Consider the following 25,435-nt stretch of genomic DNA (forward strand, 5'->3'; position numbering starts at 1 on the left):
CTACGTGAAGAAAAAAGGGAACTCAACACACAGCTATCATTTTGTTTCAAAAAAGTGTCTCTATCACTATCAGTACCCTGGAATCTGTAGGAATTTCGTTATCGCTTAAATGACGATTTTTCCTTACGAGGGAGCCTTCTGTTCTGCAAAGCTCAGGAGAAATTCCAGTTCAGGACAAATTTCTTTTACGGCACTCGTGCTGCTTCTCTCCGACTAAGTGTCCTCAAAAACTGCAAGATGGTTGAGAAACACCACCACTACTGACACTTCCAGATACCGCACTCTTACTTTGCGCTCCTCCTCATATACAATGGTTTTACCTCATTGGTCAGCTGCCATGGACCTCTTCATCCTCAAAAACGTGTATGGCACCGGGGCTTCAGCAGCAGCTTGCAGCGTTGCATTGGGGTTGAGTCAGTTATACGAGTAAATACAGTAACAAGTACATAGTGGATGGTTCGATGCGTCGTGCAAGGTAGCCTTTCTTGAGTAACTAGCCCATCACAAGAAATAGACAAGCAGGAAACGGAGCAACTTCACTTTAATGACTGTACGTCCCCACTATATACACAAGGTGAAAGTTGGGGGGTATAGTAGTAAATTCTCGACAATTGTACTCCCAACATGAAAGGCATCAGTGGGGGTTTGGTGGGAGGGTGGAGAAAAAAAAAAAGCAGATAAATGTTAAAAATAGATTCTGCGCTTCTTATATACAGTCTGCTGGGGCTCGATCGACCTACCAGAGGCACTACAGGCTCCGAGAAACACAAGGGTACCAGTGAATACTCATTGTGGACAAAACCAAAGCTGGCTTTTGATTACTCCTTTTCTTATATCTGCTGACAAGACGAGAGGATTACCGGGATTAAGTTAATGCGTGGTTCTGAAACAATGTTAAAGCCAACATGTGACAACAACGGGAGGAAGGCCTCGGAAGTGGAGATAAGAAGTACCATCGAACCAGCGATGCAACTCTGCTACTTCCAGTCCTCGGAGCGGGAAAACATAAAACTTTTTTTTCAGTCTTTGTATGAAAAAACCTTCCTGCTAGTGCTTTTGTGGGCAGGAGGCGGTTGGTCCACCACCGTGGTCTTGTGGAAGAATATACATATAACGTATATATATTCACGGGGGAAGCACTAGCAGTCTGTCCTTCCGAGGCACATGAGGTACTGCTCTCTCTCTCTCTCTAAAACTTGCCTATCAGGGCTCACATATATACTTTCCTGCAAAGGAGAATTACGTGTATGAACATCATCATAAAATGATAGACACTTCCTCAAACTTACCTGACATGACCTGCTTCTTGACTAGAGACACTCTGTAACCTGCTCCAACGAGCTCAAAGCCAGCACCAGATAGCGAAGCTCCTTCGCAAGCAAATCGTACCTCCAGGGGCTTCGGGTTGGAAGGCCCCTCTTTTAGGGCAAAGCGAGCTAATAAGGATCCCCCTCGTGCGTTGCATCCCAGAGCCTCCGGCAGTCGCCACGTCGCCCGTTGTGTTTCGCTGTTCCATACGCAGGAAGGCTTGGCCTGCACCCCTGACACACCACCATCCACCTGAATGCCCATACAAACCCCTGTGAGGGGTGTCAGACCCTGAGCTGTGGGCAGGGAAGGCACCAGGGCTTTGCTGTTGTACTCATAGTCCACCTGGGATGTACGTAGTTTTCGCTATATAAGTTCCTGCTGCTCCGCGAGATATTTTTGTCTACCTTGAGGTCTGTGGTGTCACTCTGACACTTCCAGTAGGCCACCAGGTGCAGAGGTGCGGACCTTGCTCCAGGACCTGCTCGAATGTGGTACTTGAGAATGTCAATGTTGAAGTAGGAGGCAGACGGAGTTTGCTCATGCTGCTTGCGGAGTAGCGCTGTCAGCATACCCATGTTGAACTCGTAAACACAACGGTCGCCCGTCGACTGAATTGGATCCCTGGCAAAGAGATACTCAATGCATGATTCAAAACCATGGCAACAAGGATGACGGCTTGAAATACACGTGGCGTTCGTAGTACACGCAGTAAGACCTCTGGTTTTTATGCGGGTTGTACCTTCAGTGTAACGTTCAATTTTCTTAAGGTACGTGGATATGAAGTGCCCGGTACGAACAGGGTCGGCACACATTTGTTCTTTCACGAGCCGTGTCAATTAGAATTGCAACACCTTCGTCTGTAAATAGGAACCATGATGCTACAGAACATGCTCTAGTGCTGTGGCATGACATCTAGTGAGTGACGAGATATGGGAAGGAGAAAAGTCGGGAAAGCCGGTGCACATCACAAGTAGAGCCCGAAGTTTTTGGGAAATATTTTTTTCTAAATTCGGGGGGTAAAAATCGGGTAAATAAACATGCGCTTGAAATTCTTGCAAATTCAGGTGGAAAAAACTTCCAGTATGCTATATTAGGGAAGAAATCTGGCTCAGTTACTCAAACGAACAGGTACAAACAGTGATGTACATAACTGCATTTTCTGCCAAACAAGTTAGTATGCATTCCTACAGATGTCTCAGTGAGGGTAATTTGACAGGTAAAAATCGAGTTTCACCCTAAAGAGGCAAACTTCAATTTGGGGTGCAAATTCGGGGAAGAATTGGGTTAAACCCTAAAACTTCAGGCTCTAAGTAGACACACAGCATTCCCAAACACACGGCTGTTGTTAAATGGCGACAGAGGGGGATAAATAAATCAATAAACAATTTTCTGCTAGGTAATCCATGCCAGACCAAATAAGTGAGGAGTTAGAGGTTTTGCTCCTATTCTGCAGTTGTACTCACAAGGAGACGAGGTTCTTGTTCGGCAGTATATTGTCAAACCGTGAGGTGCCACTGACTCGGAACGTCAGCGCTGCAGGAGACGGGTTGTTGGCTAATACGCTGACTATTCCAGCAGGAAAGGACACTTTCATGTCACCCAGCAGCTTCACTTGGCACCTACAGATAAAAACAGACGAGAATGTTGTTTCCTGAGGGTGTCGTGCCGGCAAAACCGAGGTACATGGAGCAGTGACGTACTTTGATTCGTCCGTTCCACAGAAACGTGCATGTACAACTTCTTGAAAAGCCACTGCCAGAGGAATGGTGTCGCACATGCCAATGGTGAGTGGTGAAGGCCCACGCGATGATCCCAGAGGCATTGGTGTCGTCTTGAAGTCGTTGCTTAGGCTTCCCACGCTTTCCGTTCGGCTCATTGGCAGTGGAGACATGCGGCCACGTGCAGCCTGTAACCAGAACTGCTGTGAGCCCACAGACAATACCTTCGTCATAAATTTTCACCTCTGATCTCCGCGACGGAGGTCTTGGTAATGTTGGACCTGGTGGAAACACAGCAGAGGGAAGCAACCCTGTAGGCGTTACTACAGGTTCGTTAGGTTCTCCGCCGGACTTTGTAGTTTCCGTCGAAGAATCACTCACTGCCTTATCGCTGAACAGTTCACTTAGTGCTGCCGGAACCAAACATTTTTGGAACATTCAAGAACTTTTACTTTGAAGTTGTACTTTGAAGGAAAGCGTGTCACCTGCATATCTGTCCCATGGGGCACTTGCAGTTGTGGCTGTGGACGAAGCTGTCGCACTGGAATCATTGGGGCCAAGGCTGAGTGGACTTGGAAGCTTAGCCGTGGGAGTTGAAGTGTTAGAGTCGGTGGGGAACAAGCTTAGCACGTCAGAGTCCCCGGCGCTGCCACCGCCTGCGCTACTTCTGAAAAACGTCCCCGTCAGAACAACCATTCACGCAGTTTTAATTGTGGCAAACTTTCTCACTTTGAATGATTTGTCGTTCGCTTTGGTGCTTCATCTGGAGTTGATGTTGCGCTGTTGTAGGCTCGTCGTGTCTGCATTTCAATCAATTTATGAAACAGTCAGTCCTTGCGTGTCAAGTTACTTCGTTTTCACATACTAGCATGTACAGTGGAACCTCTATACAGTGAACATTAATATGTATAATGAAGATATAGATACAACAAAGTAAACCTGCTGTCCCAACGTGTCAAAATCCCAATATAGTGAGGATACGGATATACTTAGTGAAGGTTTGTAGTGGTTCAACAGCGTTCACTATAAAGGGGTCCTACTGGTGCCATCGGAACAAAGAAAACATGCAACTCACTGCATTAACAACACTGAAGGTGAAGGATTCACAGCATGGCAAACTTGTGCAACACACATGTTCTGCAGGCACTAAGTATTCATCTCATATTTCACGTCTAAGATTATGCAAGCTTGTGAGCAGTGCTGCTACAGAGCTAATGCTCTAAAGCAACAGTAAAGTGCAGTAAAGCGGCATCTCGTTCCGTTTGTATTGCTTTCGAGGTAACTGCATCTTTTATTATGCAAAGAGAAATTTTTGCACTTTAGTCTCTTAACTCCATGAGAAGCACTACTGCTCTACAAACAAAAACTCTTAGTACGGTAACTCCACACAGTGAGATTGCATTACTACATTCTGCATCTAGAGGTGCTGCAACGTCATGGTGAAGAAACAAAAGTGTTGCAAACAAAAGCAGAGTGCAGCACTACCATGCAGTACTGTGGCCACAATATCCATTCAGGATACTACTTCAGGCAGGCAGACATCTTCCAGTCAAGCGGCAAAATATGAGCTTACACTACCTTGTGCCTGAAGTGTAATATTTCGGGCCTCCGATTCTGTGTTTGCCAGGAGGTAGAGAGATGGACACGAGATTTAATCGCACAGATTGATACAGTACACTGTACAACATCGATGATAATATCGTGGGAGAGTTTATCGTATTGTTTATGCAAGGAGAGGGGTAAAAAATTTTATCAAGCCGCTAGGTCGAAACGAGATACGTCCAGAGAGTAAGTTCCGCTTGCAAATACTGGCGCTGCTGGACTGTGGTCACCGTACGTCATGACTAGGGATGTGCCAACCGAATCCACAAATCCTCGAATCCTAGGCAGGGATTCGAGATTCGGGAATCCGAATCCCAGTGTCCAAAAATGGCAAATCGAATCTCTGGAATCCACCAGCCACATTTGTTTGTTTCTTTTTAAAATTGGCGCCTCCAGTGTCCGCCGAAAGCCTGACTGGTCGGCGTGTGTTTTCTTGTTTGATTGTTTACATTGTTCTCATGTGGCGAAGTTCCCCATTCATCATCATTACTTTATCTGTCGTTGTTGTTGTTGTTCTAGACTGAAAGAGTTCAGGCAGGAACTCTTACGTTAGAATTTTTAAAAGTAACATTGTTTTACTTTTGATTTGTGGTTTGTTTTGTGAAAACAATTCAGACTCGAGAATTATGCGTTTCCTGTAGTCGGTGGACAACATGTTAAATAAATTATGCTTAACCAGAAGTATATGGTATATTTTGTCCTGAAAATGAACTATTGTTGAATTTGTTTTCCATTAAACAAATATATCATATTCTGCTTCAAAACACTTTTCAGTATAAGTGTTTTTTCTCTGGCTTTCTAAGCTCTTTTTAAGGATGGATTCGAAAGATTCGAGATTTGTAAGATTCGTTGATTCGCAGAACCTTCCTTATGTTCCAGTTCAGATTCAGATTCAGATAATTATGGATTAGTCCCATCTCTAGACACTTGTCTCTGCACAAGGGAGGGGAGGGGAGGGGTATCCGCAGACTGTAATGGGTTCACAGAAGAAACTATGTGTGTCTCAGACTCAAAATGTTATTCCTTTAATTGGGAGGGGAACCAATGAGGTTTCTCCTTGGGCAACAGGGGAGCGAGGGAAACTAAGGAGCTATGCAGGCAACTGGGATAGCTGTTTTTGCAGTCCCCCAGTTTGCGAGGACAGATGACAAAAACATTGTCTTTGTGACCAGGGTTTTTCCAAAATGTGGAAAAGATGAAGCTGAAAACGATCAGGACGCTGTGATATAGTGGACTAGCCCACCATGCTATAGTTTCACAACAGGTGGAGTTACTCGACGACACGAAAACGATGAGGAAGCTGTGATATGGTGAACTAGCCCACCATGCTAGAGTTTCACAACAGGTGGCATTGCTCACGGCTCGCGGCATTCGCTTCTACAGACGGTGACTCCACCCTACACAGAAGGAGCTAGTATTGAGGCAACCTAATGCGGGGATGCAAAAATAGACGTCCTGCTATGATGAATGCCTCGATAATGGTCGAAACTGCATAAAAACACAGTTAAGAGATACACAGAACGTAGCTAATATAAAACATTCCGAAAACAGGTTTTTGTGCTTTTGGCGTGGTCAACGGGAACTTACTTTCTGGATAACTCCTAGTTATTCATTACAAAGTTTCATTAGCATTAGGCTATTAGTGCCACAGTATCTGAAAAGGTATCCTTACCGAATGTTGCGGAATGGGAGACAATGCTAATGACCCGATGGTTGCTCTGAGTTCGTCTACACTTGCACTCATAGGTGTCCCATTACTGAGTGGCTTGATTTCAATGTGTATTCGTTTCTCTCGATCTTCGTCATCTGTGTTAATGGACAAAACATCTAACTGTGTATTCCCACTTCATGCCATGTGGTGAACTTATTGATTATGTATTAAATTATATCTTACCAGAGTCGCCGTCGGAACTTGAGTAGAAGCTGTCCCTGTCGTCTGGAACACGCACGTTTAGGAAGTACCTGTAGCCAGAGTGAAAAACCCTGGGAAACGTACCGAACGACAGCCAAATATATGGTACATTATGTACGGTTTCCACATGCAACTTCCATTAATTCCATTATATTCCGACTCATTATTCCATTTCGCAACATTACCGCCACCTATGGGGTAAAGTTATCATTCAAATAAAGTTGTTGTTGTTGCAAGTTAAAGGAGCATTAAAGTGATATCTAACATGGCCCAAAACTGCTGTCATCTTGTAAAGCAGTATGTGAAAAGCATTCCCACAAAATATTTCTGTCCAAAGTTGTATCACCACGGTGCAATTAATTTGGAAAATCGCTGCCGCGGTGACAGGCCGGAGCGCTCCAACTGCAGACCACACCCACTCTAGTGTGACGTTCGTGGTAGAGAGCCCCTCATTCGTTCGCAGGAAAAACCGTCTGCTACGAACATTGCTAGCTGCTTCTTGTTGACTTCTATTATTTACATGATTTATATCACGTTTTCTTTAAAAGAAGAAGCATATACGCAGCCTGAGAAAATAAGATTACGATCGCAAGAGTAATATATCCGTGGCTTCTGTGCAATCTCAGAATTCACAGCAGTAGAAAGCTATTGCGAAGCGGTATTGTGGAAGCGGTATTGTGGCGCCACCTGTTAGCCACTGAACCAACTGCGCGGTGAAAACTGTCGGACAGGCTGCACACTGTCGAGAAGCACGGGGTTTTTGCTGTACAAACGCAGTTAATTTCGGGCTGCACCACTCGTTCTTCCCGTGGTGCCTGCGGTCCCAAAAAATCGTGGTTGTGTCGTTGACAGCCTTCAAACCCTCCGTTTCGTACATCACGAAGCCGGAGAACGCATGGCGTCTCCCAAGCGGTAGCAGACGCTCCGGCCTGGGCAATGTTGCTCACCTCGATCATGTGATCCCAAGTCCAATGAGGAGCGTCCTCACCACTTGCGTCACATAGTGACGTGTGTGGTGGCGCTCATCACGTGCCTATCGTGAAGGCGAAGGAGGGTGTTTCGCGCGCAGGAGGTTCGGAGAGCTATTGCAGGCGTCCCAATTTAGCTACGGCTGCACTAATTGTGGGATAACTGTTTTCGGCCGCCTAACATTCCATACTGACCAAAAACAGAAAAAAAGTTGTGGGCCTCTAGACTGCTCCTTTAAATCCGTCCCTCTCTCTTCGCGCATCGGTCCGTGTCGTTGCGTCACAGAGGCACATTATGTATTTTTCAAACCCTGTGCGCCTAAGTTTGAATGGAGCTACGCTTTTCATACGAGGACAACATCAGAAGGACATTCAAAGGAATCGGCAAGATGTAAGCACAAACCACAGCACGAAACCGTGGACAATTTTCGAAAATACAAGTTCAATCTACCCAACTTTGTGGCCCAAATCTTAATTGGCGTTCTTCAAGTCTACTGTTCAGGAGCTCTTGCAAAGGATACTTTCTTTGTGATGGTCGGTGGGTCGAACAGTGTAGCCTTCGTCGTCAATTTCCACGCTCTATGGAGGACATACTCTTTAGCAATTATGCAGCAATTGATTGTAACACTGTGCATCAGTTTAACTCATTTGTACAATCACAAGTTCTGCATTATAAACACAAATGTTTCATACATTATGAATTACAATCTGGCTACATTACAGTATAATACAAGGTAATTTCACATACCTGGTTAGCAGTTTCCTTAGGTTCTCTGCGTCGGAAAGATTAGGAGAGGGGGAAAAAAAAGTTATGAAGCAAGAAAACTCATTCGTGTGTGCACATTTCATTGTTAGTGCAGAAAAGCATGCGTAACATTGCCAGAAGCTGTACAAGCAGAGCAGTGTATTAGTATAGCAAATCTGGGTTTTGCAATTGACATTGCCTCATCGATAGCATACAAAGCAGTCATAGCAGATATTCAACCACCATAATCAGCTCACAGGTATCATGCACAAACTGATACGCATACTTTACTTTGCCTATAAAACCAACACTGCTTCACCTGCCTGCCTGCCTGCCTGCCTACCTTCATAGCTCTACTCAGCCTACTTCACTTACGGTCTACTAACCTTGTAGTGACTGTCACGGGCATGGAGGACAGGCTGCCCACAGAGGCACAACTGTCATCGTCTGCTGCTCGTGGCTGTTCAATGGACAGCCTTCGCGTGACAGATTCGAGGGGGGACGAGGAGTTTTCGGGCTGGAATGTCGGTGGGGGGCATGGTTTTCCCTGCGATGATCGAACCCTACAAAGTGGCGCCAGCCACCAGTTAACAAGAACGGAAACAGCCTAGTGAAACTCCTAGTGTTCTTCCCGCACTTGCTTTCGTTGTACTGACTCTTAACCATAACTACGGAAAAGCTGTGCTTGTACAGTGCTGGACAAAAGTTTACGGAACATGCTCCAGTGCATTCCTTCCTCAGAGTGACACCTTAGCAGTGAATGGGACTGTACGGACTTACAGACATGTGCCTAGGTAACGCAGACACCTGTTTTGTAAGTCTGTACGGTATCATTCGCTGCTAGCGTGTTGTTCTGAGGAAGGAATGCGCCGCAGCGTGTTCCGTATAAACTTTTGTCTAGCACTGTACCTCTGCTACCAATATAGGGAAGATGATAGCATATGTTACCTTAGTAACCCTACGTGTTACCTTAATTAAATCTACTTTTAGCTCTCTGGGACTTCGAACACATTAAATGAGTTGCCTTACCTTGTTAATAAACTGAAACTGAAAATTCGTAATCTGACAACCTTTCTATTTTGTTAGCCACCCTTCAGAGCTATGACATATTTAGTCACCATAAGTCTGTCGTAACCACAGCAAAACACCTGATATGTGCAAAGCATTCGTCTATGAAACCTATACGAGAAGGCTACGAAAGAGTGCAAAATCTGTAAAACGTTCAAATGCATTCAGATCAAATTTAAATATTGCTTCACGAACTGTGGAACAGGACCTAGAATTTCGTTCCTGCTCAGCAAGAAGTGTTTAACACCAGCCTCACCAGTGAGAATAATATATATAGTGACTGCTGAGCAAAATGTCATAAGAACTGCTCTTGTGAAGATAAACAGCTCTGCTTATAAGTTATACAGTTATCACGACTACTACCTACTTCCTATTACATGTATTGATGGCTATGCCAAGCTTACAACACATGTGGCACGTAAAAGAATAATCCCTGCAGATGCAATACATTAACGTTGTTGTGAAGAAGCGCTTGCGTTTAGTATACAAGCACATATGGGCATAGTAGTGGCAGTACCAAAGCAAAGCGGCAACCAAATATGACATGCAGAAAGTTACACCTCCTTCAAACACCACATGCAACATTCCTCAAGAACTGCACCATAGATACAGCAGTTAATGCCCTGCAATAATTTCAAGCACACTGCAAAGATACCTTGAAAGCTCGGCTGATCGAAAAAACTCACATTTCTCCACTTGCGGCCAAGTTGTCCTTATTGGTGTTCATCTCTTTCTTTCGTTTGCGTTTCTCCTTTTGCCTTTCCCATTTGGTACGCAAGAACCCTACAAATGGAGATGCTTCAAATACTATCTGGTCTGTGGATAACTGGCTTGTACCATCCTTCTTTCACGCAGTGAGTACACTATGATCTGAGAAATACGTTTCAGCACTACTGTCATTTTCATATCAGGTTGTAACTTTTGAAGGGATAGTCGTTCTCTCTATAGGCAGTAAGTCGTAGATTTTTGTTTCTACTGGTAGTGCATTCCCTAACACATCAAATCCCTCTTTCACTTTTTGCCGGCCTGAGCAGTATACAGTCATCTCTTGCTTACGTGTAACCCTGGAAATACGTTGATTTCGAGCAGGGTCAGTTGCTGGAAACAGAAAAGTTAACTACCTGAATTCTGCAGGAAACGTAAATAGAAAAAGAAAAGTTATTTTCGTTTCCATTACCACAAACCGACATGGAAACAAAATTCAGGGGTGGTAAAGATAACGGAAACCGAATTCACCGAATGTAATCCTCCTACTCAGTGTTTTTAAATTTAATTTAATTTAAATTAATGTATTAGATCCCTGACAAACCTTGCATTAAATTCTTGAACTAGCACTGTCCCTCTGTCCCACTGTGTTACCGATAGTCCCACTGTGTTACCGATGCAATGCCAGACGGAACAATCTCAAAGAAACAGAAACAAAAAGGCGATTTTTTTTTAGGTACCGAAAACAGAACCAGAAACATTATTATTTTCGGTAACCAACCCCAATTTCGAGGGAAGGGCATGCAGGAGAGGTGTTTGGACTCGAATGCTCCTGTCAGACATATTTACTTCAATTGTGCAAGGAGGCAAACTTTCCCATCAAAGTGAAAGGTGCTACAGATGGCGGCTTTCAGAGATGGGTAACAAAATTGCGTACATATAGTGGCTAAAGGAATGCTTCTGAGCTTCACAACCGATCTTGCCTTTATCAGGTCATCGTAATGCACAAGCAATTTAGTTAACACTGCTGCTGATGCACGTGTTTGCACAGGGCATTAAAGTAACCATGTCAAAACATTTTCACAGAAAAAGCACTCTACGGATAAATGGCGAATTAGAGAACTTTTGCCACATGAATTCTGTTTCCAGCAAAAACATTAGGTTGACTTGACAAATTTTTAAATTTAAATTTGGTCAAATTACTTGTAGAATGTGGCTAAAGACTCCTACAGATAAATGCAGTTGAATGCATACTTTTCAATAGTATGCTTCTTTTCTTTCTTTCCTTTTTTTTTACGTGGTCACTGAAATACCCTGCACGGTAGGTAGACCAAAACAGGAGCATTTGGCAATGAGAGTGGCTTTCAGTGTGTGTGCAGAATTTATGCTGAAAATTAACTCAGGAGCACCACAAACACCTTAAGGTTTCCAAACTAACCTTTCTGCACTTATTGTGCCACGATACTTTGAACCAGGATACTATCAGAAACTAGTGTCTTAAAATGAATTCTTGCTAGCTCCTCTCCAAATGGATAGCAAAAGGCACACCATGGATGTCATCCTCTCATCACAGGACCGCAACTTGCCACCATGACCACACCCACAGCCAACACAGGCCGACACTAGTCAATACCACCAACAAGAGAAACACCACCTAGATACAGAAGGCCTGCTTATTGCCTCCTCTCCCTCCTTTGCTGCGTGGACATATAAAGTCAGAATTCATCTGCTACTGCTGCGATTCCCCGTTTTGCGAATTCAAGAACTTGCAAATGATTACACCTAACGTTGAACCTGCAGATTTAAATCTGTAGACAAAATGTGTGACATACTTTTGAAAAAAAAAAAAAAATATGGAACCATTTTGCACTTTATTTTAAGTTTTCCCCATTTAGTACGCAGGGACGTTCAATCACTACTCACAGACAGCGGCGGTTTGTCTCCATGGCTATGACTGCTGAAAGCACGTTCGTGATTGGCTACGGCCATTGAAAACACGATCCTGATTGGCTGACTCTTAGTCGTTACGTCACGTCGATGAGTGAGCAGGCTTTCTCTATCGAGGTAGTGTTGGCAAGAGGCACTTCCCACTGGCACAAATTTGGACTCAAAGTGCCTCATGTGTGTCATGTAATATTCTTCCATACCACTACCCACCTACTAGTCCTTTATTCATCGTACTTCCAAAGGGTGGAACCACCTCCCTGGATTGATCACCAATGTACAAGGTCACCCTCGATTTAACTCTGCTTTAGCTACCCTACTCAATGCCACATAAAGATAATTAATGTTATGTTATTTGTGAAATTATATGTGACCGCTTTGTGACTTGTATACCTATGTAATGTTCGTCCATGCTGCTCTTTTTGTCACTGGTTTGCATTGTAGTTAATACGAACACTCGCTCCCCTCTGAAATGCACATGGGCCCTGAGGGCAAATAAATACAGTCAACCCTCGATTTGCGAATAATGACCGTTTCCTCGAAAATCGTTCACAAAACGAGGGATTCTTATATCGAGGTAGGAAAGTGGGTGAGCGTTGATGAAAGAAGAGGGGGTCACGACGACGTGAGATGGCAATTTTAGGGCCCATTTTTGTTCGGTTACTTCGATTAACTCTGAAAAAAGTTTGCAATAATACTCTGGTGCATTGACTCTCCAGTGTTGATTCTGCCCAGGAGAGAGGACAATATAACCTGACATCATTTTTGCCCTCGAAATCTCGCATGGCCTTCCATTTCTGAGGCAGTCTCTAAAGTGGCAATACGCGCAGGACGAAAAGCCCAATCTGACCTTGTGCGGACACTTCTGGAATTGCCCGCTGTTACATACAGTGAACCCTCGTTAATATGACCACTGCCATTCCCGCGGATTTTGGTCATAAAGCGAATCGTCATATTAACGAGAAACGCACCCTCCGCGGACCGGACACACCGCTACACACAACAAAAGCCGAAGTAATTATGATTTATTTTCTGAAAAATCTGCTAAGAATGACTACGTCAAACAATTTTCAGTCATTAATTTTTCTAAATTGACAATAGCACCATCAATTGCGGACACGTTATCGACCTTTATCTGCTAAAAAAAAATGAGGCAACCTGTAGGGCTTCGCTTGCCTCCATCGAGTAACGCCGCTCTTCATTCCGACTGCCAAATCCCTCTTCCGCTTTGTTTCGGCCATCCTTACGTGAAAGCAGCAGCACAGTGTGACCTGGTCCCCGCATTTTTAAGCACTTCGGTTGCTCAAAAAGCGATATGAGTATAATGCCGAGGTCAGCGATTTCAGGGGCCATCACAAACCTTGATGCCCTACTTTAACACGTGTCACCCTCTGAGCGAGGTACGAGATAGCCTCTCCCGGGGGCCACTCTGAGGTTCATGTGAAGCGGTCATAATAGCGGGAGGATAATGCCTGTGTTTGGCCCTACTTGTGACAAAAATCTTGGTCATTGTCCGATAAACGGATTGTCATATTAACGAGGGGGATTTACATGCCAGCGGAACGGTTCCCGAGAAAAACGGTCATGAAGCGAGTGTGTCAGATTAACGGGAGTCATATTAACGAGGGTTCAATGTAGTCATATGAGCCACCATGTAAGACGTCCATAGTCATGGACCCTTCACTAGCCTGACCCTACAGTCGCAACCCCAGCCAATGTTGGTCTGATAATGCTGGACCTTCTGTGAATTCCATCGACTCTTCCGTGCTATTGACACGGGCGACCAGGGTTGCCCTCCTTCCTGGTTCGGTGCCAGCAAAATGCGCTCACTGCGCGGATATTGAGGGTTCATACACCGAGGGAGAAATGCGTGGGAAATGTTTCGTTCTGCGACGGACCGTTCATAAAGCGAGGGGATTCACATATCGACGGTTTGAAAATCGAGGGTTGGCTGTAAACCAGCGAACTGTTACTAGAAATATGCAAATAATTTGGCTTCTTCCAAGAACATTTTTTCAGACAGTGTAATACAAGAACTATGCTAATGGTTTCTGCTTGCACTACATCACAATTGCAGCTTTAGGAACACAAGATGGCAATAGAGAAAGCCTTCTAGGGGGTATCCAATCTCGCAGATGAGAAAAAGTATATAGTACCATATCGTAAGTACCATATCGGATGTAAGACTCAGTGCGCCTATCATATTCTGATTTTGTCAAACCACTACGTAAGCTCCAAAGATTCTTCACACGGGACTGTAAATGTGTGGCGAAAGATGGGCCAATCATGTGGGGCCCAAATTTGTCCGCGTCTCTTGAAAGCGATGACTGCTTTAAATAATGTGTGGAAGACAACACGATGTGCAAAAAGATGTATGAGTCACGTGAACATTCAAAGCTAATTCTAGGTGAAAGCACCACCCTCAGAACCTTTGCTTCTGATCTGGTGCGTACAGTGTGCAACATGCTGAAATGTGCATTGTCCCGCATTTCTTCGCTTATTTATATTACGAGAGAAGTCACAATTTTGGTGTATGACAGCAATGCTTGCAAACGCAACACAGTGAGACACATACATGGCACATTGGAGAGCAATGCAGCAAAAAAGAGCCACCCAATCCCCATGCATGTGGAAGAGGCCCACACAATAAAGAAATATAAAAGCGCCACCGTCACCACTTTTGCCTGCAAAGAGAGGTTAGTGGTAATGATGATGATGATGAGCGTGATATGGTGGAAATAAGGTAGAGGAAGTGGGTGGGAGTGAGATATCGTATTCCTCGTGCCTGGTGCAAGTGAAACTGCCTAGTTCTGTAAAATGCTACGCCTGTCTAGCCATAACCTGACAGGTCATCCACGTCTTCGGCACTTCGCATCGTGAACCAGCAGGGGCACGAATGGGTTCTGCACTGCTGGGAGCCCAGCAAGCTAAGACACAAACGTTATATGTGCAGGTACTAGAGTTAATTGCAGTCAACTATTAACAGTAACAGTTAACGCTATCATCAGGTACCTTCATGCTATACAAAACGAGCTGCCTATTATCCATGCAATAGATGAGATCCATGTGAGGTGAGCAAAAGCAGACTTTGAGCTGCTGACAGCAGGATATGACACATGTATTACAGTTCCTGAGCATTAAGTGATTTGGCGATAGTGAGCAGAGGACGGAGCTCGAAGCACATTCCACACAAGGCAAGTGTCACAACACAAAAGTTTGTGTATCCTAAAATGGGTGTAAAGACTATTCTACCTTTTTTTCCGAATCCCCTCGACACAACCTGATGTTCGGCGAGAGTTCGAGACACTAATTTAAATCCTAAAACAGACTGACGCTCATCAGTTACTTGGTTCCTGTTATTAACCAATAGTGAAAAGAAAGTAGACACCTTAAAGTGCCACTGCAGATTAAATCTCGTCTATTCAGGACCCTCTCTCCATCTCAGACTATGTTCTCCCACAATATTGATTCTCTCTGTAAGACAGAAGCATCTTAATATTAATTTTGAGTTTTGAGAAATATTACTGGAGCCCATTTCTCATATATTCTCAATATATATATATATATCATATATATATTTCTCAAATATTCTGGAGACTCATTTCTTCAAAATTTCGCGGAACTGGCCATGTTTTGCAGGACCTCTTGTTTCCCTCAGAATCATGTGTTTTTTGCGGAGTACGCAAGGATTGCAATTGATCTGTGACATTTTCGCGGGATAGTCAGTAAGTGAGTGGGAGACGGAAGTTGCATGAAATGAACTAAGTTACTGATAGATCATTAAATAAGCTAACGGATACTGACTAACCACTATTTGTTGACTTATTAAATAAACCTTGGTAACTAACAGATAATGACCAGCTCATCATTATCTGTTAAGTTTTTAATAAGGAGGAGTCTCACACCTCAGGGGAAGGAGGGAGAAGTAATGTCACTGTGACAATGTGTCCTTATTGGTTATTGGCGTTGCCACGCGAACTGACGTAACTGGCGGATCGGGCATTCATTACTTTTGCTGTGGGAACTACGCAATCGCTCCTGAGTTCCATTTGTTTTCCATTTTGTTTTGCAGAGGTTTTGAGATTAGTGCGGTCCAGAAACGGAAGCTTTTGTCAGGTGATGAGGAACTTGCTTACTGCATACTGATAAGGAATCACTGCCGTGTCCATGGCTGAAAAGAAAAATGGCGCTGCTATCGCGTGTTTTTACGTCGATCTTAAGACAGCGCAGCATAGAATGGTGTGGGTTGCCGTTTAGGTAATTTTTTTCTGGACATGTTCGCTTTAACGAAAGTGTGGCCATTTTCGATTTAATTAGAGGTTCAACTGTATATAAGATATATCTATATATTTATTTATTTTTCTGTTTAATGTTATATATTAATAAAGTAAATAATAAAATAAAAATAAAAAAGACAAATTAAATATTTCTTTTAGTCCGTTGTGGCACTTTAGACAGAAAGAACCCACTCTCTAACCTCGAAAGGAAAAAAAAATTTTTTTTCCCCTCAAATATGTGTGCGATTACAACCAATCTCACGATCCTCTTGGTTATCTGCTGCGAGCATGCGAGTCATTTGGTAATGAACAGAAAAGCAAGGCATTAAAAAGTGTTATGAAAGAGATGTCAGTATCAGTCAGTGAGTATGTGAAGCAAATTAGGGAAGTAGAGGTTACAAAAATTGCATGTCCATCAGGGAAGGCCAGTTATATTTTTGGTCAGGAAGGGAATGATTACATTTGGAAGAGCGCAGGGAACTTCTGGCGAGGGACTCTCTCTGTGGACGTGCTGGGGCTGTAGCACCACTCCGAGTGCCAATGATGCCTGAAAAAGGGTACTCATAGACTGCTTCACATTTCTAAAGAAGGCAGCTGTAGGAACAACTGGACCTCAACTTCACAAAAAAAGGGGTACCCATAGACTGCTCCACATTTCTAAAGAAGGCAGTTGTGGGAACAACTGGACCTCAACTTCACAAGAAAGGAGGGACGCACCGAGGAGCTTCTTGCCATGAAGCTGAGTTCTCACATTCCAATTATTACTGAAATTGTTATTTCAGGAATAAAAGATAAAAGGTCATTTTGCTGCAAGCTTTTAAATTTGGACTAACAACCACAAAATTTGGGAAATGCCTAAAAATGGCTTTCTTTCTTTGTTTTTTTTTTCTCACAAATTCTCCGGGCTCACAAGGTACTAAGCTCATCAATCAATTGCGCACTCCTCACTACGTGGTACACAATGTGACAAGAAACTGTACGCGTAGCATATGCAGGAACTAACGGTAATGTACTTGATTATTGACATTTTTTAGATTCTACCAGTAACATGAGCAGATGTGATGCACAAATGTTTAAACGAAGCAATGTCTTTAGACATTCAGATATGAACGGGACAGAAAAATACTCTTGTTGGATCTTGATTCACTATACTTATATACTTCTGGCTTTGCCTACACGTTATTTATCCTAAAAATTGTCCGAATCTTTATGTGCAGAAAAGGAGGAAAGTAATTTTCGAGTAAATTGTCTAACACGTTGACGAACAACGTGTGTGACAAAAAATCATAAGCGAAGAGAGAAGACAGTGGGGGAAGGAAAGGGGTGTGTGGGGGTTCCCAGGGCCACCTACCGGCAGAAGAGGGCGCCACACCAGATCGGGGCGGTTGGGATGAGGATGATGAGAAAAACAAATCCAGGAGAGAGGCAGCGCGGTGACGGCGGCGCTCTTTTGGAGGCACTGCTTTCGAAGGGTTACCTTCTTTCTTTGTGGGCTGAGCCTTTCCACTCTCCGTCACGACCGGCAGGGGAGGAGGCACGTAGGGACCATTGGGGGTCGACACGTCCACCAGGGGCTCTCCGCCAGATGACTGCGGAGTTCCGTCTGGTGTGGAACCGGGTGCTGCCGTTGAAGTTGGTGTGAGCTGCAGGCCAATCTCTGGTTCTTCGAAAGTCACTGGACCTACACAATTTAAGAAAGCAGCTTAATATGTACCTGGCATCTTAAAAAATGCTGAGGTACATACAAGGTGTGATCAAGACTGTACTAGGTTGAATGACTTGTAACGAACTGCAGACCGGTGCATGTTTGCAAATTACATCATATACACATCATATCATTACATGTTACACATTATTTCGTCAGCAGGCCCCATCAGACATATTCAGGGAGGACATGAACAAGGAACACTCTCAGTAAGTGTCATAATGTGGCTCCGTAATTATTTAAACGCAATCGGCCGCAAGAAAGAGATCATTAGAGTAGCACAGAAGTCATTTTAAACACCATGTTTTCTTCCTATAAAACTGTTAAGTAGGCCAGTAAGATGCACCATGCGAAGTAATTCACACCACAGAGTCATAATTATCGCAGAAATTGAATTTAAAATACGCCGCAAAAAGCGACTGTGCGCAACGGTGGTGAAGAGCAGTAGCAGCCAGTGATCTGCCTGGAACCTCATGCTGACGCTATAAGGAGAATGCTCGCTGATTGGTCTAGAGCAGTGGTTCTCAAACTCTTTTGGCCAGGGGAACCCTTTGGACCTAGCCAGAAGGACGAGGGAACCCCTGTTCCTAAACATGAGCAGTACATCAGATATCACGTACATCAGGCCTCCACGAAGAGGTCACGGAGCTTCTCGCTGGCACGTTCCAGGCCTACTCCTTTGCCTAGTAAGGGGTCTGTCAACGGGTCAAAGCGCCCATAAACAACAGAAAGAGGCCGCGAACGAACTCCGCAGCCGCGGTGCGCGTGCTTCTGGCCTGCCGAGCCAGCTTGGGCAGGGGAATTCAAGTTCTGTGAATGGATAGGGGCCTAGGCGGTAGCCTTCTCGCGGAACCCGGGAAGGCAGCTCGCGGAACCCCTGTGTTCCGCGGAACCCAGTTTGAGAACCACTGGTCTAGAGAGATGTCTGCTACTCCGCCGTCGTCTGCTACTCGGGTGTTCGGGGTTCTGAAAATGCCTTTCTCCTGGCTCGGTAATGATTCGGCCGCTCCTTCTATCCCCAATTCTCCGTGAGAACTGGCAAAACTGGTTTACGGCGGCAAAGGGACAAGGCGCTGACCCCCCAGTGACCAGCGAACAAGAACGAGTTCTCCATATAACGTCATCGGTGACGTGGCATCATACCTCCTCATCCTCGTTATACCTGGAGTGGCGAGTTAAGGGTGAACGCGCGGAGCCATGTTTATGTGAGTTTTTTTCTGGGAAACAAATTGCACACATCAATACCTTTTGCGCTATCCGGTAAAATGACACACACACTTTCATCAGACGTCTTAATCTGAAATTTTTTTGGATGGTCCTTTGTACTCCTTTAAGTACAGTATCAACAATGCTCAATGTGCCGCCATGGACTAAGTCTCGTATCTTCAGAATCTGACTGAATTTATGCCAATGCAATCCACGTCTCACACTGTATTCTCCCAAAATATTGTTTCTCTATGTGAGGCAGAAGTATTATAAAATTAATTTCCAGCTCTGTGAAGTACGATGCTATAGATAGAGCCTGAAGTTCTTGGGAAATATTTTTTCTAAATTCGTTGAGTAAAAATTGGGTAAATAAACAAATTCGGGAAGAAATCTGTCTCAGTTACTCAAATTAACTTAAATGGTTTGGTGCAAATGGTGATGTAACTGCATTTGCTGCCACACAAGGTAGTGTGCATTCCTACAGACGTCTCAGTTTGGGCAATTTGCAGGTAAGACTCCGGTTTCACCCTAAAGAGGCAGCTCACAATTCGGGGAATTCACTTAATTCCTGCACGCTTTAGGAGAAGCTTGCTTTAGAACACTAGCGCGACTCGCAGGTGGAAAGCACATGCTGGGCCTTTTGAATCATCAATGCTGCCGAATTTGGGCAGCATTGACCAAAAACGGAGACACAAAGTGTTACGCCCAACATCTTTCACTGACATTCATGGAAAATGAACAGTCACTGTCTATTCACTTGCCTCCACTTTTATTTTGGTTTCAATTCTTCAGATTATACGATTTTTTTCCGCTACCCCATGAGATTTGTCATCGTGATTCTACTATTTGAAAGCTCCTAGCGTTTAGTATTTCAGTAAGACACTGGAAGTACACGCTGCCAGTTCCACAATGAGAAAACCTGCTCAATCCGAAACATTTTCAGAAAGAAACCAGGTTAAATTGGGAAATTAGCTCGGGGGGGGGGGGGGGGGGGGGGGTAAATATATCAGGCATGATCGGGTACTACCTGAAAAAGTCAGCCCCTATTCATACATTACAGCTAAACGGAAATAACTTGTGCGGCACGTGGTTCTGTTTTCATTGTCACTGTGCCGGTGCAGACACGAAGATGGGAACGAAAGCATCGACAACAAACGGGGCAACAACAGCCTTATTTTGAGATGATGAATGGGGAGTTTCATCGCCAGGGGGCAATACTCTACCCACGGGAACCAGATCAAGCTATTGATAGCAAAGAAAAACAAAAGTACAGTACTGTCAAAAATCAATTAGTATTATAAAACTATAGATGGTTTTTCAACACAATTGATAGTTTTTACACTAAAACTGTCGATAACATTGATGGTCAGTTTATCGATAGCTTTGCATCACTTCTACTGAGCCTTTCACCGAGGAAGATTTATAATACGAAGCAAAATAAATAACATATTTACTCGCATATTTTTTGCCTAAAAACGTCGTACTATTCGTGGGGTGCATTCAATACGCGGAGCAAAATTGGAACCCAACACTTGAGGTACACTTCACTCCCGTTTCATTCATTTTTTTTTTTACTCTTTCTTCTATCACTTTTGTACTCTCTAGTGGCACTTCTAGAGAAACGCCTAAGACAGCTCAGCGAAGGAACAATCACTTATGACAAAGTTTTTTACCTGGCTTCTCAGAACCAGTCTGCTTGGACATGGTGAACTGCCTGAGCAACGATTCCACGTCCAGAGAGTCACACTGTTGACGGAACTCCATGTGCACCTGGCCAATGAGAGCGTGGTTGCTCTCCATGACACGAGCATAGCCTGCCAGGAACTCCTTCATGTGCTTCAAGTGGCCTTCTTCTAGTCCCTGGAAATGCTGGCAAGCTGTGGCCATGCGACGTTCGAAGTCGTCTCGCACCGTGCCGTGCTTTTCTACCAGCTGGCGGTACTCGTCGCATGCCTTCAAAACGAGAGAGAGAAAAAAAAAAGAGTATTTTTATTTTCGTATTTCGCATTCTCTGTCACACATACGGCCACTACACACTTCAATTTCATTCACAAGCTAGAGTAAAGCCGCATTATAACGAAGTCAATGGGATCTGAAAGGAATTTAATATAAGCGGAAGTTCAATGTTAAGTGCTTTTTTTTCTCTTGTTTTATCTTTGTTCGATGTTGTTTCCTTGTACACCTTAGTTTATCTTGCTAAGTTTGGTTTATCTTGTGATATATCTTTATTACATTTTTTTTGTATGTTACACCCCTTATTTCTTTTCTAGCATTATAAGTTGTCTCATTAGGGTGGCCCCACTTCTAGCTTTGCTACCGGGACACTGGGACAATGTGTATCTTTGCATAATGACAAAATAAATAAATAAAGACACAACACAAACAGCAACCTCGGAAATGCACTGAAACACCACAAAGGTCTTTAAAAATGTATCCAAGCAAGGAAAGAAGTGTTTGTGATGAACACCTTGGCAACCATTTAATGAAACAGAAAAAGTGAAACGTGAAGCATATTTGCCTTACGGGCTTCTGCATGTCAGCTCACTCTATGCAGTACGCATAGCAAGCTGACAGCACAATTCAAACAATTGGGTTTGAAAAGCATGCATCTCAGCTGGGACTGTGTAAAGCTTGAAACAAAGCAGTTTTGTTATGATGAGGGTTAATTGTATATCACAGTGATCACAAGATTACTCACAGGTCAAACACCCTAACTTCACTGACTCATTCCTGTCTGACCTAATGAAGTTTTGAATAATCTATGAAACGCCACTGTAACCATTCTAGCCCGTAACAAACTGTTTTAGACCAACGCATATTTAGACAACGGAATTCTAGTTATGTACATTTTAATAGCGATAACGCACTTTACTTCAAACATATCGGTAGCGAAAGGGCGGCCAACAGCAGCGGACCATATAAAACGTACCTACTAACTAACCTTTTTCGCCTTGGCTTCAGCCTTGTCAAGGTCCTTCGGTGAAGCCTCCCTTCGTAACCGTTCCAGTTCGATGCATCGAGTGACGTAAGTGTCGTGTGCTTTCATCAGTGCAACGGTCGTGTGCTGCAAACCATTAACCACCTCGAGCGTAGGTGCCTCTTCCTCTTTAACTTGCTTGTGTTGCTTATGCTGCTCCTCATAGTAACGTTGTACCTGCAATGAGGACGCCATGTGTCATAACCACGACCTACTAGATTACAGCGACCGTGCCATACAGACCCGTTCCCAGCTCTGCATTTGGAGGCTAGCGGTGGCGCTACTCATCGGCCCGGTTACTGCTTCCTCAATTGCTACAATACTCTGTACTTTAGCTTACCTTAGTGTATTTTTGTACAAGCAGTGGATGTCCCACGAGAGATGCTTCCTTCTAAAGTTGAATCATCATTCTACGCGTTTTCATAGGAACCGTTGATGTCGTCTGCTATGGTAATCATGTGTCCACTTCTGCACATTCAAAATTCAAATTTCCATCGTCCAATCGTGATGCAGGTCTCGTGGGCCAATAAGTAGCGCCCCTAGCGAATCGTGCGAACGGAGTCCTCACTGGGTTTGCCAATTATGACACGGTCGCTATAATCTAGTAGGTCGTGGTCATAAAATGAAAATGAATGCAATGTTGAGTAAAGCTATGTGAGATACTGCGCTCGGATGGGGTGTGAAAAAACAGACGTCAACAAAACATACGTTGTTGCATACGTCAATCCTAAAAATAATACCGTTTGAGTTTTTCTTCACGGACGAGGAAAAGCTTTAATCGATGCAAGTTTTGCTTCTAGTGAACTGCAGAGTCCATGTCCAACAATATGACCTAGTTTGTTAGGTATTAGTACTGTCTCCTGAAAGCGATGGAAAACTTATCACGTGCACTGCGCATGGAAGAGAGAACTGCCACATCATCTAGGTAGGTGACTGTAAACATTTCTAATCTATGAGGTACTGCATCCATGCTTGGATGACTGCTTTCCACGAGCTCGGAAAAACAGAACAGAGCATCTTTGCGAATACCAAATGGCAATGTGAATTGGTGAGTACCTCTTTGCCCTTTCTGTGAGAGGTACTTACCAATATCCTCAAATTAGGTCTAAAGTTGAAATATATTTAGCTGGACCAACAATTTCAATCCTTTCTGCGATGTTGGGAACGGGATAAATTTAATTATGTGTTAACGCATTGGGCTTTCTGCAATCAGTGCAGGGCCATGGACCTTTTATTGTTACATGCACTGTTATACTGTTACATTCCATACGTGTGGCAGTCGTAATAGGAGGTACCTCTCTCTCTGCTCTGACGCTTTGCTGCTCGAAGAAGAAGCTGATAACTGCATAAGCTCGCCATTGGTGGTGTCGTCCGATAGGGAACTGCATTTTTTTGCTGTAAGGCTCACATGCAACTTGATGGGAGAGGGAGGGATAGTGGCTATATGAGATTCATGTTTCAGTCATATAAGCATAGTTTTCAGAAGGGTCCGTCATGTGTACATTTAATCGACAACCGTTTTTTCACATCCCTGTAAGCCGTGTTTCGCCGAATCGTTGCTTCTGGCTATGTGAGAAATGTCGCAGTCAGCTGTGACAAAGCTTACATCCTTGACCAAGTCTTGCAGCTGCGACACCATCTGGCCGTGTAAGGAAGCCAGTTTCTCTGACGTGACCCGTAACACTGTCCATAGCGGCCCAAAGGTGCCCAGTGAACAACTGCTAGATGCTTGCCGTGCAAGTTTGGACAGCAACTTGGAGTGGGTCTCCTCCACCACCGACCTGCCAGTTTAAAGTGTGACACATTTAATGGGGTACAATAATGTACCTTCCAGTGCACATCATCAATTTGCAAAGCATCCATAACATAGGTCTCTTTGCTACATGGCTTTGCTGTACTCTACTGCTATAATGATGCATGCAATAGTATACAGTCAACACGAGATTTCCGAGCTCCCTTGCTTTATGGACTGTGCCCTCCGGAACAAGATACAACTTCCTCATTCCAGACTTTGACTTATGAATCCATCAATTTATGAACAATTTTTCCAGGAATGTTAACCGTTCATAAATCGGGGGTTGACTGCATAAGCGAGCCATTAAGTGTCAGACAACTTGAATGGAAGACAGTGCAAGGTAACACAATATCAGACAGCTGTAACTTCTTGTAAATGCAGTAACTTTCGTGCATTTAAAGTCCTGTAAAATATTGCTAACAATCAGAGGAAACTGTAGAAAAATTATAATTGGTTTCACTAAGTCTAACTGACCCACTGAGTGCAATTGATTGTAGCACTATTTCAGTACATATTTAGCACTTTGGCAATGTTTACTGACAGACATCGGTTCCACACCTATTTGAACGTCATTTTGTCATTCCACGCTAGTTCTCAACTAAAAAATGTATGCCTGGTCAACAAGTTCACTGAGGAAAGTTTTGATTCTATGTGGCTTCCAGATGTTTCTTCAGGTTTGTGACAGTTACAGATAAGTGGGTTCAAAAGTATTGAAGTTGCAATCACAGATACCCCATGCAAAAATTACAGATACGGTTACAGTTACTTCCACAAAAGTACTCAGTACTTTTGTAGTTACTTTCCTGCATCTTCTCCAAAAGTTAACTAAATGAAACACATATCATCAGGTCACCTGGTACATTCAACAATGAGTTGCTTACTTGTGTATGAATGGCTAAAAATTTCCTAAATATTCCACATGCATTTCACTGATCAGTAATGACAATATTTTTATTGACAAAAGAATGACTAAATCAGAGAACTAACCAAATAAACACTAAAGCAAACAATGACCCACAAGCACACTAGCCTACCTGTAACCCTACCCCCGACACCGGTAAGTTAATAAGAGTGGGTTGGCTTCTGCGCCCACAAAAAAATTACCAAACAATTACGTGAAAAGAGGATATAGGTTATTGGAAAAAAAAAGTAACAAGTTACAGATGCAAGGTACCAGTGTTAGTGGAACCTGTCACTGTAATTACGGCACTTTTTTGGTAACTTTTAACTTAATTTGGTACTTTTGAGTTCCAGTAATATATTAGTTTCCTTCTGCTCAAACCTGGTGCACATATAATGCGAAATCCGTCCTCCCAATCTGACAAGATGATAGCCATGTGTGCACCAATGTGCACTGCATGTCCACTGTGCCGTTGCCGTGCGGTATATGACATGAATTCAGTTTTGGCCATGCATTCAGAGACTCAGGCGGCGTTCATCATAGCGGCAAATAGTGTATTTCAAATAGCAGAGGGCACTATCTAGCCAAAATCATGAAACGC

The 25,435-nt window shown here is 43.7% G+C and overlaps 1 protein-coding gene across 4 annotated transcripts in view; it reads right to left on the reverse strand.

Annotated features, from left to right (window-relative positions):
• Nucleotides 1-523: 523 nt before the first annotated feature.
• The window catches only part of LOC135391277 (F-BAR domain only protein 2-like), a 28,669-nt gene continuing 3,757 nt past the window's right edge, over nt 524-25,435 (reverse strand). The window contains exons 3-22 of one of the 4 annotated variants that reach the window (XM_064621466.1): nt 23,745-23,919; nt 22,103-22,315; nt 20,835-21,114; nt 17,728-17,931; nt 10,011-10,107; nt 9,286-9,303; nt 8,643-8,819; nt 8,260-8,284; nt 8,033-8,090; nt 6,526-6,567; nt 6,304-6,437; nt 4,608-4,643; nt 3,759-3,829; nt 3,515-3,696; nt 3,273-3,439; nt 3,012-3,217; nt 2,775-2,930; nt 1,716-1,932; nt 1,290-1,653; nt 524-1,226 (exon numbers count right to left, since the gene is read on the reverse strand). In XM_064621466.1, coding sequence (XP_064477536.1) covers nt 1,204-1,226; nt 1,290-1,653; nt 1,716-1,932; nt 2,775-2,930; nt 3,012-3,217; nt 3,273-3,439; nt 3,515-3,696; nt 3,759-3,829; nt 4,608-4,643; nt 6,304-6,437; nt 6,526-6,567; nt 8,033-8,090; nt 8,260-8,284; nt 8,643-8,819; nt 9,286-9,303; nt 10,011-10,107; nt 17,728-17,931; nt 20,835-21,114; nt 22,103-22,315; nt 23,745-23,919 — 2,845 coding nt within the window. In that variant the 3' untranslated portion in view covers nt 524-1,203. The remainder of the gene's footprint in view (nt 1,227-1,289; nt 1,654-1,715; nt 1,933-2,774; nt 2,931-3,011; nt 3,218-3,272; nt 3,440-3,514; nt 3,697-3,758; nt 3,830-4,607; nt 4,644-6,303; nt 6,438-6,525; nt 6,568-8,032; nt 8,091-8,259; nt 8,285-8,642; nt 8,820-9,285; nt 9,304-10,010; nt 10,108-17,727; nt 17,932-20,834; nt 21,115-22,102; nt 22,316-23,744; nt 23,920-25,435) is intronic. The other 3 variants (XM_064621467.1, XM_064621468.1, XM_064621469.1) reach the window with 3 other exon arrangements.

The sequence above is a fragment of the Ornithodoros turicata genome, chromosome 4 (genome assembly GCF_037126465.1).
Source record: "Ornithodoros turicata isolate Travis chromosome 4, ASM3712646v1, whole genome shotgun sequence".
Lineage (NCBI taxonomy): Eukaryota > Metazoa > Arthropoda > Arachnida > Ixodida > Argasidae > Ornithodoros > Ornithodoros turicata.